General features: G+C 41.0%; 1 protein-coding gene across 1 annotated transcript in view; it reads right to left on the bottom strand.

Moving 5' to 3' along the window:
- The window catches only part of TYRO3 (TYRO3 protein tyrosine kinase), a 334,891-nt gene that overhangs the window by 68,054 nt on the left and 245,416 nt on the right, over nucleotides 1–21,421 (bottom strand). Inside the window, exons 10-14 of the mRNA XM_073608643.1 lie at nucleotides 19,121–19,250; nucleotides 13,787–13,887; nucleotides 7,804–7,899; nucleotides 7,635–7,715; nucleotides 2,060–2,152 (exon numbers count right to left, since the gene is read on the bottom strand). Coding sequence (XP_073464744.1) covers nucleotides 2,060–2,152; nucleotides 7,635–7,715; nucleotides 7,804–7,899; nucleotides 13,787–13,887; nucleotides 19,121–19,250 — 501 coding nt within the window. The remainder of the gene's footprint in view (nucleotides 1–2,059; nucleotides 2,153–7,634; nucleotides 7,716–7,803; nucleotides 7,900–13,786; nucleotides 13,888–19,120; nucleotides 19,251–21,421) is intronic.

Here is a 21,421-nt window from a genome sequence, read left to right as displayed (position 1 = left end):
GGCTGTGAAGCCACAGCCGGGCGCCCACAGTTAGAATGCCGGCGCCGCAGAGAGGAGCGAAGCTTCGTGCGCCCGCATCGCTGGACCGTAGGACAGGTGAGTGTCTGATTATTAAAAGTCAGCAGCTACACTTTTTGTAGCTGCTGACTTTTAAATGGATGGAACTCCGCACATGATCTCAAACTACCTGGAGGAAAGTTCAAAACAAATTTTGTATTATTTTAGTGAAAGGGTAGTTGATGCTTGGAATAAACTTCCAGCAGAGGTAGTGAGACAGTCAATAGTAAATGGCTTCAAAGATGCTTGGGACAAACATATATCTATTCTCATATATCTATACTCAGACAAAAAAAATAACGGGAAAAGAAAAAAAAATGGGCAGACTCGATGGACTACTCATCACTTTTCTATATTTCTATGTGCTCTGGGAGCAGCCAATTGGAACATCCTGGGGTGCCTTCTGGGTTCTTCAGAGGGGCCTTTGCAAAATACCTAAAAATTCTCAACAAGCTGGCAGGTGGATTAAGTCTGCATTTTTTTGTTGCACAAAACCACAGGTTTTTATTGTGCATCATTACAACCTTTGGCGCTGCTTGGGTCAGCTGCCAGCTTCCTAAAAAACTATGCCATCATAGGCTGATCAGGATGACACTAGGCACCTAAGGACATCCTTGTTTGCCTACCCCTTGCCACTTTCCATGAGCACTGGGGTCATGTTAGCTGAATGAGGAAGAGAAACTGAGCGAGAAATGCCAGAATACTAGTTAGTACCAGTGTGCAAAGATGTATTTGTTTTGTAAGAATAAATCAATGCTAAGGTTGGGTATCCCACATGTGTGGATGTTGCTGCGATATGTAAAACGAAGGTTAATTTTTTTACATTTTAGAATGGGGTACCTCAAGATTGTAAATATTTTTAAAGGATGCCTTGACTGAAAATAGGTTAAAAAACACTGCTCTGGAGAGTCACCTAAGGGAATATTCTCCTTCACAATAAAACTAAAGTCTAACCAAGATACCTACCTAGATAAGGTGATCCTTAACCCAACACCTTTCCCTCTCCATTCATATACTCAACAAGTCAGAAAGGTACAAAGATGATGATGGGCAAAGTAAAATATATCTAGCAAACAATAAGCTTATAGTTTACATTATATCGCTTCCTGGTCGTTCACTATGAATACAGGCATGTTGTCATTTGCCTCTATGGATGGGCCTAAACTGGGCTTGTTCAGTAAAAAAGTACAAAAAGAGCAAAGCTAAAGTCCACCATACACTATTCCCTAGCAACCAAACATTTAGCACACTGTCGTCCTTTCAGTGAAGTAATCTCTGCCTGTTTTCTGTGGCAGCTTTTTCCAACCAGGGTGGTGTGGCATTCTGGGGTGCCTTTGAAAAATGCCTAAAAATTGCCGCAAATTGCCCAATAATTGTCAGAAAGCCAGCAAATGGATCAAGCATGCCTTTTTGTTACATAAAGCAACAGGTTTATATTGTATGGGCCAGCCAATGGCATCCTAACAAACAATGATGTCACCGGTTGATAAGGAGGACTTCAGACACCTGTACAACATCCTTGTTTGGCCCTCTTGGCATCTCTCTGTCCGTTCTGTGGAAGCAGAGAAATGGAGAGAAACAGAGAGAAGAAAAATGCTAGAATATTAATCAGTAGCAGTTTTCAAAGGTGGAGGAATAAATCACCTCTAATGTTGGGCGGCTCACGTGGGTGGATGCTGTTGTGACATGTAAAACTGGTCACATTTTAAAATGGGGTGTCTTGAGATTGCACATACATTTAAAAGTGAAACACTGTTCTGTGGATAACCATCCCCTGTACCTCTACCCTATTGAACAAGCCTATGTATCTCTATATTTCAGTGTGAATTATGAGCACTGATTCTGTATTAGAAAAAGTTTATCATAATTAGCTATACATACAATAGCTATCTAGACAAAACTTTTAGACATATCCCAAAATAAGACCACTTTTGCAATGCTATCATTAACAGAGCGAGCAATGCAGAGCGAAAGACGTGTCAAACATCTTCCTTCTTTTTACCTATTAATTTGCAGACGTTCGGATGGTCAAATTCTTTCATAAAAGCAGCTTCTCTCAAGAATTCTTCAATATCGCTGGAGCAGAAAATTTCCGCTGGCAGGAGAAAGGGAGAAATGTTAGAAGAGGCGAGAAGTGCGGAGGAACAAGCTCTGAAATTAGAATCCGGAAGGCTCATTATATCTGTGCTGGAACTGAAATCTGTGCTTGTCTATTGGAATCGCATCTAACAAGGTTCTTATGATGTAGATGCCAGCAATGGTTTAAAGACCTCCCTTAAAGACTGGCACATAATGACCTTCACTCATCTGCTCTCCAATTCTATGCCTACGGCAGGATGGAGTCGTGTTTAGCAGTTTCTGCAAATGGAACAGGTCCTCTTAACCAATTATTATACCAATGTAGAACAGGTTTGTATGAGGTGGGTTAAAGAGAATCTATTTTGACAGAAATAGAGAAGTTTCTAGAGCTGAAGTTGCATGCTCATTGCTTTGCAAGTCCCTGACCGTGAACCAGGATGGAAGTTTAGAGTTTTGACTTCACTGTTTGCATGCTTATTGAGGGTCAGGGGCTTACTAAGTAGTAAGCTGGGTAAGTACTTGAAGCACCATCAAAAAAAAAAAAAAAAAAGTCAAAGACACCATTTTCACTGACATGTAGGGTATTTGATCTGATGACCCAAATAGAGACTAATAGTTATACAGTACATGGGAACTTTGAAAAAATTCAGATTTTTTTGTTCATGTTACTCTAAGCAACAGTGATGATCCTAATGTTTTAACTTTCAACACACCCCTGCCCATACCATGGGGGACATTTATCAGTTGATAAATGTCCCCCGTGGTATGGGCAGGGGTGTATTTCATGGTAGAACTTTAGGATTATCACTGTTGCTTAGAGTAACCTGAAAAAAATCTGAATCTGAAATTTTTTTTAAAAGTTCCCAAGTACTTGCCTTGCGCAGCAAGACAATGCTAAACAGGAGCAAAGACAGATTTATGATACTATTACTTTATTCATAAATTCCTCTTTCTGCTGCTCTAGCAGTAGCACTGCACACAGAATAAAACCTGCCCACGTCCTGACTGTGCATCTGCTTTGAGGGAAAGTCTGTCTCATCTTCAGTGCTAAATCTGTCTCAAACCTTTCAAATCTGTCTCTGCTGCCTGGAATTCCAGGTGCAGGGGTCAAAAATATACAGAAATGCTGTTTGCACCAACTTTGCTAAATGAGAGGCAGCATGGTTTGCATCAAATTATGTCACTAATTTACTTGGTACATGTCTCTCCATCCAAGAGAACAGATAGAGCCCATAAAAGTTTGATTTTTACTCTTCTGAACAGTTTTATGTTTGACTATATGGATACTTTCCAGTATGTTTTCTGCTGGAAAATTACAAAGTTAATACAAAAAGCTTGCTAAAAATTCCCATGATACAAACAACAGTTATGTATTTAATGAAAGTGTGGCAAGTTAGAAGAGGGGAAACACGTCTTTGAAGACTAAACCTGGCCATACGTTAGTAGATCTTCAATTTAAAGTGGTAGTAAACTTCAGTTTTTTTGATTTTTACCTTTTTTTTGAAATTTTTAATTTTTTTTATTTTTAGGCATGCTTATAATAAAGCTTACCTGTAATTAAAATTAATATCTCCTTAACACCAGTGCATGTGCTCTCAAGGAAAAGCATACTCGTGCTGTTCCTTCAGAGCTGTGTGACATGGCAGAGACTTCTGCATGCATGCATCGAAGTAACGTCATCTGGGCTCTGCCAGTCAGAAGGCCGGAGTCCATGAACCCGGAAAGAAGACCGGGTGAAGATGGAAGCCTCTGTAGTGGTGACAGTGTGCCGCTGGAGGGCCTCGTTTTAAGGCAAGTCTTTCATATGCATACTAGAACACTATGATATAACCTTGCAAAATGAAACTTAGATATATATAGATATATCTATATACACAATAGTATATAAACATATGATTCATAGATAAAATAGTCATATACTAAAAACAGTGCTAGTGTTGAGCTCATAAACGAAAAGATATTGTGTGGCCAACTACACACATAAAAAGTCCATATAAATAGTGAAGTAAAAGACATGGTTCAGAAAGTGTTCAAAGTAGATCCTATAGAATGTCACAGCGTGCACATTCACCGATGACTCCAACTCCACCTTGCGTGAACACACTCCCCTCGGGGGATCAAACTCACCAGAGCTAAATTAAATAAGAGCCTCCAAGGAAAGAAATTTTCTGGGCCACACTGATACAACACTTTTCCAGGTGATAGGTAGATGGAAGGGCTCCAAAAGAATCATAAACAAGAGAAGAATGCATATAGCGTAATTCTGTTTATTGATATTAAAAAACCGACCGTGTGTAGTTGGCCACACAATATATTTTAGTTTATGAGCTCAACACTAGCGCTGTTTTTAGTATATGACTATTTTATCTATGAATCATATGTTTATATACTATTGTGTGTATTTATTGTTTTTTAAACAGCAGCTTAGCCTCCACACCCTGAGTTTCAACCAGTTGGGTGTTTTGGAAGGCATATCTCTACTATGTCATCTCTTATGCTGGCTACTTTGGAATAGTGGTTGGTTCTCTGTGGCACTGAGTGGTGTATTATAGGCCTTAATATACACTTTTTGTTAGATATATCTATATATCGACTTTACTACCGCTTTAATGTTCGAACCAACACTCAAAAAAATCATTTGATGACATAACAAATGTTGTTTGAAAGCACTTAAAAAACGTTTTCTTTTAACAATCAATTTTGTAGTGAACGGACTTTCCTAAATGAAAACCACACATTCACTGTTAGAAAGTCATTGGTTAAAGAAAAGTTTTCAATTCTGCCCCTTGGAATTTTCCTGTCACTGTGGTAGAAAATGAACTTCAATTTAACTCCACTAATGATTAGAAAATTGAACGAATGTTCATAAAAGGAAAATTTTTTGAATAATATGTTATTAGGGAATGGCCAGCTGGATATTAGAGATAGATAGGAGCTAATGGTACTTGTAGGACAAGGTCAGAAATAATTAACTCCTACAGTGAACAATAAAGTATACAGACCCAAACTTCTGGCATGGTAATGCAGTACAGTACGTTAAATTTAAGGAAAAATAACAAAGATTTCCTACCAATCCCTAAGCTAAAAAGTGTCTCTGGCAATAAAACCCCTATCAACATTTAACCTAACCCCTAAACTAATGCATTAACTATTAAATTCTCCCCAACATCTCCCTTCTCCATTCCCCTTTAAAGCCTTACCACTTAGCCCAACCCTTAAATGTACCCCTCACCCTAACACCTAAACCTAAATTCCAGCCAAACCAATGGGATTTACACAGATCGGGACAGTCCTGTTTGGCAGGAATCTGATTTTCCTCTTCTGTAGGTTTATTTTACTTCCAGGTGTCCTCCACACCTCACCCTGTAACTGCACAGTGAAAGAAGAAACAGCAAACTACTGAGCTCATCTTTCTTTAACTCTACTCTCTCCTCCTATCAGCATGCAAGTTGCACTGCTGTGCACCGGACTGGATTCTTTGTGCTGCTTCTTCCTCTCTGCTAAACAAAGATCCATAGGATGCTGACTGTCAAATTCCGATACACTGCTAGCATTTTAAAATTAAGTAATGTTTAACTTTTATATCTCGTTGGGTGTTCAGTTTATACCTTCACCGGCATGCATATGCCATAACTGTGCGACCACTGTGGAAGTGGTGAATCACTGTAGTAATCGCTGCCCCATGTCGTCCAATCAGAGAATGTTTTACATAAATGAAGAAATATGTGAGGCATTGTGTGAATGGCACCTGTGCTGAGCAAACAACCCCCTTTACAGAAGGGCAGAAGCTTGCCACGGGACACGGAAGACAACAGAAATCACTGTAGTAGCGTTGACTACTATACAAAAGTGTGGTGTGCATTTGTATTCAGCCCCCAAGTCATTACTTTGTAGAACCAACTTTCCCTGCAATTACAGCTGCAAGTCTTTTTGGGGATGTCTCTGCCAGCTTTGCACATCTAAAGAGTGACATTTTTGCCCATTCTTCTTTGCAGAATAGCTCAACCTCTGTCAGATTGGATGGAGAGCATTTGTGAACAGCAATTTTCAAGTCTTGCCACAGATTCTCAATTGGATTTAGGTCTGGACTTTGACTGGACCATTCTAACACATGAATATGCTTTGATCTAAACCATTCTATTGTAGCTCTGGCTGTATGTTTAGGGTCGTTGTCCTGCTGGAAGGTGAACCTCTGCCCCAGTCTCAAGTTTTTTGCAGACTAACAGGTTTTCATCCAAGATTGCCCTGTATTTGGATCCAACCAGCTACCCTGTCCCTGCTGACGAAAAGCATCCCCACCACCATGTTTCACAGTGGGGATGGTGTGTTCAGGGTGATGTGCAGTGTTAGTTTTCCACCACACTTTTTGCTTTTAGGCCAAAAAGTTAAATACTGGTCTCATCTCACCAGAGCACCTTCTTCCACATGTTTGCTGTGTCCCCCACATGGCTTTTTTTCAAACTGCAAACGGGACTTTCTTTTAACAATGGCTTCTTCTTACCACTCTTCCGTAAAGGCCAGATTTGTGCAGTGCATGACTAATTGTTGTCCTGTGGACAGATTCTCTCACTTGAGCTGTGGATCTCTGCAGCTCCTCCAGAGTTACCAGGGACCTCTCGGCTGCTTCTCTGAATAATGCTCTCTGTGCCCGGCCTCTCAGTTTAGGTGGACGCCCATGTCTTGGTAGGTTTGCACTTGTGCCATACTCTTTCCATTTTTGGATGATGGATTGAACAGTGCTCCGGGAGATCTTCAAAGCTTGGTATTTTTTTTTTCATAACCTAACCCTGCTTTAAACTTCTCTACAACTTTATCCCTGACCTGTCTGGTGTGTTCCTTGGCCTTCATGATGCTGTCTGTTTACTAAGGTTCTCTAACAAACCTCTGAGGGCGTCACAGAACAGCTGCATTTATACTGAGATTAAATTACACACAGGTGGACTCCGTGTACTAATTAGGTGACTTCTCAAGGCAATTGGTTCCACTAGAATTTAGTTAGGGGTATCAGAGTAAAGGGGGCTGAATACAAATGCACACTCAGATATTTATTTGTAAAAAATATTGAAAAACATTTATTATTTTCCTTTCACTTAACAATTATGTGCCATTTTGTGTTGGTCTATCACATAAAAAAACATTTATGTTTTTGGTTGTAACATGACAAAATGAGGAAAATTTCAAGGGGTACGAATACTTTTTCAAGGCACTGTATCTAAGGACTAGAAGACTGCAATGTATTACATTTTGGTTTTTGGGTTTAGATAGGCCTAAATCAGCAGAAAATGAGTTTGCCTGCATGCAACCCAAGAACACCAGTTTGACTTCTCTGTCCCAACCTAATCTTCAATACTAAATAGAACCCTTCCATAACATATAGTCCTTCTTTTTCCTATGCTGGGAGCTGTATCACTGAATCCTTAACTCCTGCAAGTAAACAGTATAGTGCAAAGATCCCAGCACTGAGGGCTACTGATCTATAAACAGTATGTAATGCTTACTCTTCAGCATCTTCACAGCGACCTTCTGGAGCGAACCATCTTCCATTTTTAATTGAGCTTCTCTTACAGAGCCAAACTCTCCTAAAGCAAACAAGAAATTTTAGTTAGGTGAAAGGAAACATTTCAGAAAAGTTTTCAAATCTGTGAAAGCCATTTCCTTCTCACTAACCTTTTCCTAATGTCCTTCCCAAGGTAAACTGCTGCTGCTGGATGAGGACGTCTGTAAGCTTGGATTTCAGCTCATCACTGATCCCGATGCTGTCCACTGTAGATTCAGCAAACACACATGAATATTTTAATACTTAGCAAACACTAAAACACGTGAATATATTGCAATACTTCGAAAAGAAGATGTTTTAATATCATAGCCTTGTCTCTGGCAACATTAAAGAGTAACTCCAAGCAAAAGGGTTATCATTACTCTCAGTTTTTTTTTTTTACTACTGTGTCCATGTTGGGGAGGTTAAGATATTCCCACTGCACACTAGGAATGGACCTTTGCAGATAGAATGCATTAGCAACTGTCCATTGGCATCACATAAGCATTGGTGGACTATGTCGTCAGAACATCTTGGGTCTCTAAAGTAAAGTCCAAAATTATATTAAAGCATTCACATCATAAACAGAATATGTATATTTTTTTATACTTAAATGTTTGGACTTAACCTGAAGCATCGAAGGTGTACTGCCAACATATTTCACCTATTGGGTAGGTTTCATTTTACTTCATGGTAGGTTAACTAAACAGAAGAAGAGGAGATGGACAGCAATGAAAGTCCAACAAAGGTTCTTGCCTTGCTCACTGTATTCTAATGCCCTGCACACACGGTTGGATTTTCCGACGGAAAATGTGTGATAGGACCTTGTTGTCGAAAATTCCGACCGTGTGTGGGCTCCATCACACATTTTCCATCGGAATTTCCGACACACAAAGTTTGAGAGCTTGATATAAAATTTTCGGAAATTCTGATAGTGTGTACACAAATCCGACGCACAAAGTACCACGCATGCTCAGAATAAATTAAGAGATGAAAGCTATTGGCTACTGCCCCGTTTATAGTCCCGACGTACATGTTTTACGTCAGCGCGTTTAGAACGATCGGATTTTCCGACAACTTTGTGTGACTGTGTGTATGCAAGACAAGTTTGAGCCAACATCCGTCGGAAAAAATCCATGGATTTTGTTGTCGGAATGTCCGATCAATGTCCGATCGTGTGTACAGGGCAAAAATCTTTTAATATAGTCTATTCCTCAAGTGGGGAAATTCTGGTCAATTTTCATTTCAGTGACCACCAAGGATGTGATGGAAGATCACTCAAATGGCTACAAAAAAAAAAAAAAATCCATGGATCACATCCTTTCAAAAAAACAAAAACAAACAAAAAAACAAAACAAAAACAACCCCCCCCCCCAAAAAAAAAAAACACAGTTTAGCAGTTTTGGAGTTGGGCTCAAACCCGCTCTAATAAAAGTCCCCCAAAGTCAAATAGCCCGCAAAAGCATTTTAAATGTACTGTATTTAAAAAGAAATGCTTACCTTGGCCCAGCTTCTGATGCTTCCTGAATGCAGCTTTATTTTTAAATTAAATAGCCTTTGAAGGCAACATGAGTTGGCGGGGTAAGGTCTTTCAGTAGTGTGTACCTTCCATTTTTATGGAAGGTCTGCTTTAAGTCACTTGCAGTGATTTAAGTTTGCTTTAAGTCACTTAAATACGTTTCCAAGCCCTGTTGGAAAATGAACTAATATTCTGCTTGGCAATTTAATTGAGAGTATTAGAAGCAGTAAGATAGAATACTCCCTTTTAATACATGAATCTAAGAGTGTCTTCAAGTAGTTTTTGGGCTAAGCATATAGCACTGTCATATTGTAAAGGGAAATGTTTGCGCATTTCATTTTTTTTTTTTTTTTTTTTTGTACATTTTTTTATAAAGGTAATTGTTGTTGTGACTTTTTCTCTTGTGCCATGTTATTAAGGTGTCATTTCATACATAGTGGGAATTGTGAGTTGTAGGAAAAGGCAATCAATCACTTTGGCTCCTGGAAAAAAAGTAAAAATATCCAGTATTTCTGGGTATGTGAAGCCTCCTCTTCCTCCTTTATAACAGTGCTAGTGCTTGATAAATGTCCATTCCACTAGCAGCATCACAAAAGGGTGGGAGAGTCCTCAGCCCTATGTAAACTCCAACTAATATAGACTTGGAGTCTACATAAGGCTTTTCCTTCTGTTGTTGTTGGCGGTATATGGAACAACACTTTAGAGGATGGAAGTAAAGTATAAGCCTCTGTCTGTGTGGTCCTGTGGTAAACCTGTTGCCCTCCATGGCCAAAGCACAGTTCAAACTTTGCTTTAAAGACAGTTAAATGGGTAGGTTTCACATAATGTGCTAGTATGCGATGCATACTAGCAAATTATAACATTGCCTTGCAGGAGAAATTTTCTTTTTTCTACTGAGTTTATTACCAATTTAAGAAGAAATTAATTACCTGTTAATCCATGGAAGATTTTATTTTTTCTATAAATTATCATGGGTCAGAGCCTAATCAAAAAATGGCTATTATAAAGATGCTTCAACAAGAAAGACTGGGAAAACACCTGACTCTACCACTGTACTGTAGCACCGCAGTGCCACAATGTTCTCAGTTAGGTGTTAGCAAAACACATGGTAAAAATCCTATCCCTTCTCTCCATAGGAAAGAGAATGATTGATTCCCACTCAGATGAAAATAAGCTTTACAAATGTGTTACAAGCCATAAGAATTGTTAGAAATGTGATTATTTTTAGCTCTCATTACTAAAATAATGATACATTTTGTGTATTGAGCATTGTGCACTGTGACACTTAAAGCGTTTGTTACCCCAGCTCTTCATATTCCTGATATGTTCTAGCTGTACCATGTACTTGTATGAGAAAGTCTTCTCTTCTTTTTGTATTGCTTCCTTTATGCAAAATCCCTGGTGTTCTTGCTAGTCTGTTTGCTTTCCTATTAAAAACGGACCACACTAAGCAGGAGAGCACACCGTGGTCAGTTCTCTAGCTTTGCTGGGAACTCAGTGTACTCTCCTCCAATTATCAGACTTGTCCTGGCACCCCCCCCGCACAGCCATTCACTGACAAGCTCAGTGTGCTGCTACTTCTCCTCCCCCCCAGCTCTTATGCAGCTGAAAACAGAGGAAATGTGATCACTTATAAAAAGGGAAAAAAGGGAAAAAAGGTTTTTTTTATATCTATACAAAATATTTTGTCTTTCATTTCAGTTTTAAACTGAATAGTTTGTTTTACAAGGTGATTGTTTACAATCACTTTAGTACATTTTTGCTGCACAATCCTGCCTTTCAAACACAATGGAGAATGCTCCTATACTAAACTGCAAGTGCGCATTCTGAGCCAAACTGTCATGGAGCTATTGGTAAAAAGACCCCGACACCTACTTAAAAAATTGCAGGTAAAAACACAGAAAAATCAAGCATTTCAAATGCTTATGTGCAGAGTTTTTCTTTCCATAAATGATTTTTAATTCACTTGCAATGTGCCTTTGAACTTTTTAGAAAATGTGACTATTCCAGGAAGAGTTATTTCCCTAGTACACCTCCCTCCTCACACATTATAGTCCTTCTTCTCTTCTGGGAGCATCTAATTGCTTTCTGTGCTGGCCCTTTTGTTGCTCAGAGGTACACTAAATAAGTACACCTTTTCTTTGTTACTGTAATGCAATTGCTCTAAAATTACTGTTTATCCCTTTCACTGCCATTGGCCTTTTTTTTAGTTTGCTCATAAACATATATAAATGTGCACCTTTTATATGTAAATCCACTTTAAACCTGAAAATATTATATATGTTATTTATGCTACTTTTTTATCAAATCTATATTCTCAGTAAAAAATATACACAAATTTCATTTAGTGCTCACAAACACAATATAATCCCTGTTTTCTTGGTAAAATATAAAAGGTTAAGTTTTGCTAAAGAGGAGCTACAGTAGTTTCTAAAAAAAAAAAACAAAAAAAACAAAAAAACCCAAAAAAAAAAAAAAAATTAATACACACTTGCCAGTTTAGGGATCCAGCGCTGTTTTCACCCAGGCCAGTTCTTCGCCAGTCTTCGGGTCCCCAGCGTGGTCATCTTGCTTGTGAGAAGCGGGCTCTGACTTTCTAGAGCATCACAGCCAGCAATGTAATATCTAATATGTGTGCAAGCATCATTTTGTACACATGCACACCCAAAGCGGGCACTGACAAAAATGCTAAGGGTTATTACTGTGCTCACTGACCCCAATGCTGGGGGTTACTGCAGTCACGGACATCAGTGCTGGGGAGGTTATTACTGTTGGGCAGGATTATTGTGGTCACTGACACGGATACTGGGGGTAATTTACTGTGGTTCCTGGCAACAATGCAGGGGATCATTATTGTGGTGACTGATACCAATGTAGGGGGTCATTATTGTGGTGATTGACACCAATGCAGGGGGTCATTTATTGTGGTGACTGACACCAATGCAGGGGGTCATTTATTGTGGTGACTGACACCAATGTAGGGGGTCATTATTGTGGTGATTGACACCAATACAGGGGGTCATTTATTGTGGTGATTGACACCAATGCTGGGGTTTATTATTGCAGTGACTGATATTAAAGTGGTTGTTACCCACTCGGTGTTGTTTTTACCATCCTCTCTGTAATATTAAATAATGTACTGCCCTGCATGTGTTTTCTAAAAAAATCAGCCACTAAATACCTTATTTCATAGCACCAATCTGCGCTAATGTGTCCGGTCATTTCTCTCCTCTCTCGAGCTGACAGAAAAGTGGGCGGAGCTGAGAAACCCCCACTGACGTGAGTCGGGAGGAGGAGAGGAGAGGAGGAGAGGAGAAGAGGAGAGGAGGAGAGGAGGAGAGGAGAAGAGGAGAGGAGGAGAGGAGAAGAGGAGAGAGACGGCCGGTCACGTGACCATTGACCGCCGTTATAAAAAAGGGTATTTAGCTGCGGATTTTGTAGAAAACACAAGCAGTACAGCATATCATTTAATATTACAGAGAGGATGGTAGCAACAAAAATATGTTATACCAGCAGGAGTGGGTGGGGGGGCTGGTACTAGCTGACAGGCAGAGAGCGGAGAGCGGAGGGGGGAGGAGGACAGAGGAAGACAAAGACACAGCAGAGCAGGCTGCGGATGTCCGAGGCAGGTAAACTGACCACAGTGTCAGGGCTTTACATCCATGATGCACCCTGGTCAGTTTACATAGGGGAGGGCAGAAACTGGCAGGATCAGCCAGGTTTTTTTTAGGTGTTACAGGGGGCCAAATGACACAGCACAAGCACTGTGCTATATAGCATGCTTTAAAGGGACAGAATCAATTTTTTTGAGGGGATTAACAAATGCTTTAATGCTGGGGGTTAATACTCTGTTAAACGACATCAGTGCTGGGGGTTACTATTGCAGCCACTGACACCAATGCTGACAGTTACTATTGTAGCCACTGACACCAATGCTTGAGAGAGTTACTATTACTAACGATGGCGCTCATTTAGCTCCTACTTTCTCTTCAGTGTGTGTAAAACATACAGCAGGACTGAAATGTTCAGGAATTGAGGTGTGTGTCTGTTTAAATGTGCTGTCTACTCAAAGCAATGCACTTTAGTTCATGAAAACAAGCTGCTATTGTGCAGCTCCATGGAGGTGGCAGGGCTGTACTTGGGGCCCTCTATAATTTCCAAGTTGAGCACCACGGCTATACAGTGTCACTTGTCTAGTGATAAGCAAGAATCTCAAAACTCAGTATGCATGCTCTCTGCAAGTAAACGGGCTAGTCACATTCCCAAGACTCCTCATGAGCATGGTAGTTACCGCACAGTTTGTGACACACAGTCAGTGTAACACATGTTTAGTTATATGCTGTGCCTGAGTGTTGTGTGTAGGTGACAGATCCTTTTGTTAAAGAATAACAGCAATAATGGAAAGCCTTCATAGATCGTAGTCCTCAAGAAGCAGAACTACAGGGTACCTCCAACTGCCAGAGTTGTACAATCAGTTGCAATTGACACCCCGCTTGGAGTGCAAATTGCATTTGAAATTGACCTATTTGTCCCAGCAGAAAATAGGAGACAGCTGTGTAAACTACCCAAATAAAAAAAAGCACATATTCACTTACATGTTGCTTCCAGCATCTCTGTACCTCTCCTATTAAATGACCTGGCTGCTGTAAACTGGATAACGGGACCTCCCCGACCCAACATTGAGCCGAACATATGCCTGCAAAAAGAAAAAAAAAAAAAAAGATATTTACACATCAAATCAATTTCAATTAAAAGATTGTTTTGATAACATTAAAAATAGCACAGATTACCGTCAGTGGTGGCTCGTCCATAGGGGGCGCACAGGCACCGCCCCCCCAAGCTTTTCACAAAAAAAAAAAAAAAAGAAAAAGGTCACTTTAAGAGTGTCCGGGCGCCGGACATACGGCTGTCTATGGGAAGCTTCCCAGCTTGCAATCAGCTGATTGCAAGCTGAGAAGCTGATTTGCCCATGTTTAGGGCGTGTTCGGGATGCAAACAATGCGCCCGCAAGCACTCCTACTCTCCAGTCATTTGCCTCTGGCTCCTGTCCTATTTTTTTATTGGCCGGGACCGGAGGGCGACTGGGCGGTGCTTTTTCGGCACCAAGCCTGACTTCTTGTTTCCTTGCTGGCTCACTGTTGTGCTATGGTGGAGTCAGAGTGGTGTGGGGACTGCGGAGACTGACTGACCCTGTGATGTGAGGCGGGGAGCGGATCACTGATGTAGCGGATGGGCATGGAGCTGGCAGTGCTGAGCCTGAGTGTAGCCAGAGCTTGAAGGTGAGTGCGGGGGATTGGGGGTGACAGCAATGTGCAGTAACCCTTTTCACTGCAGATCTCTCGCTCATTTTCTTTTTTCTTTCTATCTTCCCTCTTCATCTTTGTAAAAGCAAGCTACGTTTTCCATGGTACATCAAAACCCTTCTATTCTGTGTCTCACTCGACCTCACACCCCCTCTTCCTCCATTCCCAGGAAGTGGCAGCAGCTTGTCATGGTGCTGGCCACATATTAGACAGAGGATGAGGCTGGAAGCCCTTCAGTGTTATTAGTGGAGGACTCGGAGAGAGCACTGTGAATTTATCTTGGGTTCGTCCTCCTTCTCTCATGTAAGGAGCAACTGATTGAAATTTGGCCAGTCCCTGCTTTGTTCAATGTATGCCCAGCTTACCCTGATCTGTCAGCTGTATACCGTGATCTGTGATTCTAGGGCTGTATACAGTGATCTGCGATTCTAGGGCTGTATACCGTGATCTGTGATTCTAGGGCTGTATACAGTGATCTGCAATTCTAGGGCTGTATACCGTGATCTGCGATTCTGGGGCTGTATACCATGATCTGCGATTCTGGGACTATATATTCCTGTTCTGCGATTCTGGGGCTGTATACTCCTGTTCTGCGATTCTGGGGCTGTATACTCCTGTTCTGCGATTCTGGGGCTGTATACTCCTGTTCTGCGATTCTGGGGCTGTATACTCCTGTTCTGCGATTCTGGGGCTGTATACTCCTGTTATGCAATTCTGGGGCTGTATACTCCTGTTATGCGATTCTGGGGCTGTATACTCCTGTTATGCGATTCTGGGGCTGTATACTCCTGTTCTGAGATTCTGGGACTGTATACTCCTGTTCTGTGATTCTGGGGCTGTATACCGTGATCTGCGATTCTGGGGCTGTATACCGTGATCTGCGATTCTGGGGCTGTATACTCCTGTTCCGCGATTCTGGGGCTGTATACTCCTGTTCCGCGATTCTGGGGCTGTATACTCCTGTTCCGCGATTCTGGGGCTGTATACTCCTGTTCCGCGATTCTGGGGCTGTATACTCCTGTTCCGCGATTCTGGGGCTGTATACTCCTGTTCTGCGATTCTGGGGCTGTATACCGTGATCTGCGATTCTGGGGCTGTATACCGTGATCTGCGATTCTGGGGCTGTATACTCCTGTTCCGCGATTCTGGGGCTGTATACTCCTGTTCCGCGATTCTGGGGCTGTATACTCCTGTTCCGCGATTCTGGGGCTGTATACTCCTGTTCCGCGATTCTGGGGCTGTATACTCCTGTTCCGCGATTCTGGGGCTGTATACTCCTGTTCCGCGATTCTGGGGCTGTATACTCCTGTTCCGCGATTCTGGGGCTGTATACTCCTGTTCCGCGATTCTGGGGCTGTATACTCCTGTTCCGCGATTCTGGGGCTGTATACTCCTGTTCCGCGATTCTGGGGCTGTATACTCCTGTTCCGCGATTCTGGGGCTGTATACTCCTGTTCTGCGATTCTGGGGCTGTATACCGTGATCTGCGATTCTGGGGCTGTATACTCCTGTTCTGCGATTCTGGGGCTGTATACTCCTGTTCCGCAATTCTGGGGCTGTATACTCCTGTTCCGCAATTCTGGGGCTGTATACTCCTGTTCCGCAATTCTGGGGCTGTATACTCCTGTTCCGCAATTCTGGGGCTGTATACTCCTGTTCCGCGATTCTGGGGCTGTTTACTCCTGTTCCGCGATTCTGGGATTGTATACTCTTGTCGTGCAATTCTGAGGCTGTATACTCCTGGTCCTGTGATTCTGGGGCTGTATACTCTGTCCTGTGATGCTGAGCTGTATACTCCTGACACTATAGGTGGAATACAGAGGACGGAGTGGGTGGATTCTATAAGGGGTGCGACTTTTAAGTGGGAGGGGTCAAAAAGGAAGGGCAGAGTCTGGCGCCCCCATCCTAAAACTTCACCAGCCGCCACTAATCACCATATCAAAAACCTGACCTAAAAAATACTTTCATTTGAAAACATACACAACAAAACAGGATATCAGCAATTAAAATCACACTTGGCCTGGATAGTTTTGTAACACCTGTGCAGGAAGGTAGCTTCAGATTTATTTTGCAAAATATCCCAATATTTGGAAATCGAAGGTGCTCTAATTAAGCAAAGTGTGTACGCAGGCACCTGAAAATACTGCACTCTGACCTTGGTTCCGGTTACTGTACTTTTGTTTCCCAGAGGTACACTAAATCAGTACACTTTGCTTTGTTACTGTATTGCATTTGCTCTAAAATTACTGTTTATCTCTTTCCCTGCCTGTACTTTTTTTTTTTTTTATTTTGCGCGCAAATACATACATGTGCCCTTCTTTCATGTAAACACACTTTAAAGCTGAAAATATTATATATTTTCTTAAAGTAGTCAATGCAGGATAAAATGGTGGTAGTTGCAATTGTTTATTTTGAAAAATATTTACGCTACTCTTTATCAAATCTATACTTTCCATAAAAAATACACGCAAATTAAAAGTGTTCACTAACACAATATATATCCTGGGTTTTTTTTTGGTAAAATATAAAAGATAAGGTTTTGCTAAAGAGCAGCTACAGTCGCTTCTTAAAAAAAAAAAATCAAAATTAATAAACACACACTTAGCAGTCCAGGGATCTATTGCTGCCTTTGTGGGAAGCCAGCTGGGACTTCCCAGCCAGCTTTCCACTGCGCATGCACGAATCGCGCTGTACTCTGTGAATGGACCTTCAGCTTCCTGAGACCTGTGACGTGTCCTAGGAGGTTGCAGGCAGTGAGTCTCTACATCAATTTAGCATTAATCATGAATAAGGGTCCCATAATTATTGTTCTCACTATGGTGTGTAAAGCAATATCCCACTATGTGTCGCGCAAGCATCATGTTTGTATGCATGCACACCAAAAACACGCATTTGCATTCATATGGATTCATTTATATGCACTCATTTGCATTCACACATGGGAGCCGGGGACTTTTGTAAAATATTTCGTTTTTTTTCCCTTTAATATTAAACCCTAGATTTTAAAACTTTTCTTTTTTTCACTTAACTTCATTGCCATCACAAGTGCAGGTGATAGGTTCTCCTTAAGGAGAATTCTTTCCTGAAAGAAACATGCAGCCTGCCATTGCTGAACTCTCATTTTACACAATCTGGTTGTCTGACTGTCATAGTGACCCTCTTGCTTCAATACTTTGAGCCTACATACTTGTTTTAGTTCAAAGACTCAAAGTATTCAAGCCACAGGGTCAACATAAAAGCCAGGCAGAAGGTGGTCAGCAATAATGCTGCTTTGTCCTGAATGGGCAAAGCATTGGTTTTGCATTAAAGATGGCATGTCACCAACTTCAAAAATGCAGGCGAAGGCATGGAACAAACCAGTATTTAAAGTTCATACTCGCAGTGTTTTTCTTTTCAAATTATTTTCCACTTGTATTGTACATTCCCTAGTATGGCTCCCAACTCTTTGCATGTCAAACGTCTCTACTTTTCTGGAAGTGTATAATTATTCTCTGTGCTGGCCCAGCTAATTCAGCCCTTCCCTGAGCTTCTTACACTTCTTAGAGTGTCACTCGAGTGACTGTTCTGAGTCTGCTGGGGTTGCTGACATCACATTCAAGATGCTGGTGCCCAGCAGTAGTCTTAGAGCTCTTGGATGTCTACACAAGGCTTTTACATGCATATAATACATTAAATGCAAAAACAATAGGAAGATATTTGTTGAAATTAATAGTCTCACAACAGGGTCTCTTTAAAGATGGCCAATCTGATTTAAAAAAAAAAAAGTGGCCTTGCAAGCTTGCATATTAATTCTTTAGTGAGCCAGTGCATGGTATCCCCTTAGCCTATCATGTTTCCTGTTGGGTGTTCCCATCATTGTGGAATACAGCCATTTGGGAAGCTCTATCAATGGTTGCAAAGATGACGCCAACCAATGTATGAGGAACTTCGGGTTTATGTATATACGAGTCAGAAATAGCTGGTCACTTCCAACAATTACACATTTCATCCACAGCAATTGCCTATTCCAAATGTTAAACATTTCATTGAGCAAAATGTGAAAATACACAATAGACTTTGACAAACCGTATTCATTATCATTAATAGGAGCTACTGTGTTCTCCCAGTGGGGGTGTGGGGGGGGGGGGGGTTAGGGGAGGCCGTCCCGGCCAGGAGAACATAGTGATTATTGCTAGCAGCTATACAAATTGTGTATATTCAGCCTATCCATACATGGTTCGAATCTCAGCCGGTTCCTGCTGAACTAGCCGTGATTCGAACTATGACTGCCTTAAGTGAAAGCATGATAGTTAAAAGGGGGGGGGTGTTATATCCCCTAGGGGCTATCCTCAGTTGTTTGTGCCCTAGTGTTTAATCTCCTGTCAACCAACATAACCCATGGTTCATGAATACTAAATGCTGTGCCACTCCATGAATGACGTAGAAATCAATGAGATCCTGTGAAACTTAAATTGCTATACAAAACTAAATAATCCTTTGACAGTTTAGTCTTACTTTAAAGGCAATTAATAAGATAATAAATATCAGCAAATTATCTCTACAGCAATACACTTTCCATTTTGTGGATGTCTTGAAAAAGTGCTATTCTCATATCAATAACTAGAAAGTCACATATAGTGTACTCACCCAAATCTTGTTTCTTTTCTTCTCTTTCTCAGAAAGATTAAAGTCATAGCCACAACTGTGACTAAAGCAGTGAGAATACCCAAGACTAGGGGGACCCAGGACATTCTAGTATGTGGATTACGTTGCCGATCTGTGTAAAAAGAAAATTAAAATTTCAAATAGGTTTCAGCTACTAGAAAAATTATAGTGAACCTGCACTTTTCCTATAGAGGTGCTGATAAAACTGATGATTCCCTGAAACGTGTTCCTGCCTACTCAATACAGTAACAAGAGAAGGTGAACCTACAGTTTAGAAGACAATCACAGTGACCAAGTTACCCTCCAGGTTTCTGGACCGCCAGCTGCAGACCATGGTTGGTGACATCGCACTATCTAGGATTTGTGATAAGCGCTCTTATTGCTCCCCTTTGTGAGTGCATGTTTTATTACACAATAAACCGTTAAAATTTTATACGATATGCCAATGTGCTCTTCTAACTTTTATTTTGCTCTATAATTGTCCAGAGAGCCCCATCTGTGTGTGCATCAGCAGCGAGGCATAGCAGTCCGGAACCAGCCCTTCACAAATGGTCCCAGCACTCCTCACCAATAGCTGATATCTTCTCTAAACTACAAACTGGTGCTTGGATCTCTATCAGATTTAATGTACTTGGCTGTCAGCTTATTCCAGGAGTATATGCTTTTTTCACCTTGCTGTATCTGGTGTCAGAGAATAACTCTTACCTTTCATCTTAGCCTACTACTGGAGAAGTACAACTTTATGAAAATAGCATACAAGAGTGTTGGGTACTAAAGCACCATAAGCTTGTTTTCTAATCACTTTAAGGCAGATCACGCCAACAGCTTAAGCTTAGTTCACCTTTACAAAAAAACTGCCTATGCAGGTAGGGGGCGCCGTGTCTGTGGATAAAACAAACTGTGCAGCTCTGGCTAAAGTTGAATGATGCCTTTGCTATAAGGTGTAGGCCATTTACATATCTCCCAAAGCCTGAATGGAATACACCCAGGACATTGCTAAGTGAGGCCTAGTCATTACTGCTCATCTCCACCATCACAGGAGTGCACTTCTTCTTGGATTTAAACCTCCTTGCATGCTCTCTCTCTCCCCTGACACAGAAGCTCTGAGCTCAGAGTTTGAGTGATGGAGGTGGTGAGAAAAAACGACTAAGCCTGACTTTCCGACATCCTAGCAACATCCTGGGAGTATTCCAGTCAGGCTTCAGAAGGCATATAAATGGCCTACACCTATAGCAAGCACATATAAAATAAATGAAAATAAACTCCTTATACAGTATAAGATTTTTTTTTCTAAAAAAACTTTTTATATACTTGTATTAGAGCTGCACGATTCTGGATAAAATGAGAATCACAATTTTTTTGCTTAGAATGCAGATCACCATTCTCTCACGATTCTCGTGGCATAACATAATTTTTCACATTATATAAAAAAAATTGGGCTAACTTTCTGTTCAGTTTTTCTTTAATTCATTAAAGAGTATTTTTTCCCCAAATTGCGTTTGAAAGATTGCTGCGCAAATAAAGCATGATATAAAATATTGCAACGACCGCCATTTTTATTTCTAGGGTCTCTGCTAAAAAAAAAAAAAAAAAAAAAATTATATATATATATATATATATATATATATATATATATATATATATATATATATATATATATATATATATATATATATATAATGTTTGGGGGTTCTAAATAATTTTCTAAGAAAAAAAAATTGTGATTTTAACTTGTAAGCAACAAGTGTTAGAAAAAGGTTTAGATTTTAAGTGGCTAAACTGACCTCATTTACAGACCGAAGTGCATCCCTTTGATCTAAAACAGGGGTAGGCAACCCCCGGCACTGGTGCCGCAAGTGGCACACAAAGCCTCTTTTTCTGACACTTGACTCCCTCCCCATCAGCAGAGGAGCGCAGGGAAGTGTCATTGAGACACTAATGCATTCCAATTTCAGATTTTCCCATGCCGCACCTGCATTGGGGGGGGGGGGGTGGGCACTGTGCCCCCACACATTGTAAAAGATGGGAGACATTGTTTGGTTCTCTAACTTTGCTGTAGCTGGGATTGTCAGCTTTTGTGATGGGGAAGAGATTGGGTGCAGTTCTGCTGGGAGGAGGAGGACCGTCAGTGGCCACTGCTAAAGCCAATAACAGTCCTGCTAGCCCCGCCCAACATATGGAGGAAGATGACATGCTTGGTTGCCACTACCAATCTCAGAAAGAAGGGATTTTACTGTGATTAAAACTATCAGGTGACAGTTTATGGAATTACTGTTGAGTTTT

Source organism: Aquarana catesbeiana, linkage group LG13 (assembly GCF_042186555.1).
Source record: "Aquarana catesbeiana isolate 2022-GZ linkage group LG13, ASM4218655v1, whole genome shotgun sequence".
In the NCBI taxonomy this organism is placed as follows: Eukaryota; Metazoa; Chordata; class Amphibia; order Anura; family Ranidae; genus Aquarana; species Aquarana catesbeiana.
Note: the sequence above shows the minus strand (reverse complement) of the source record. Positions and strands in the feature narration are given on the sequence as shown.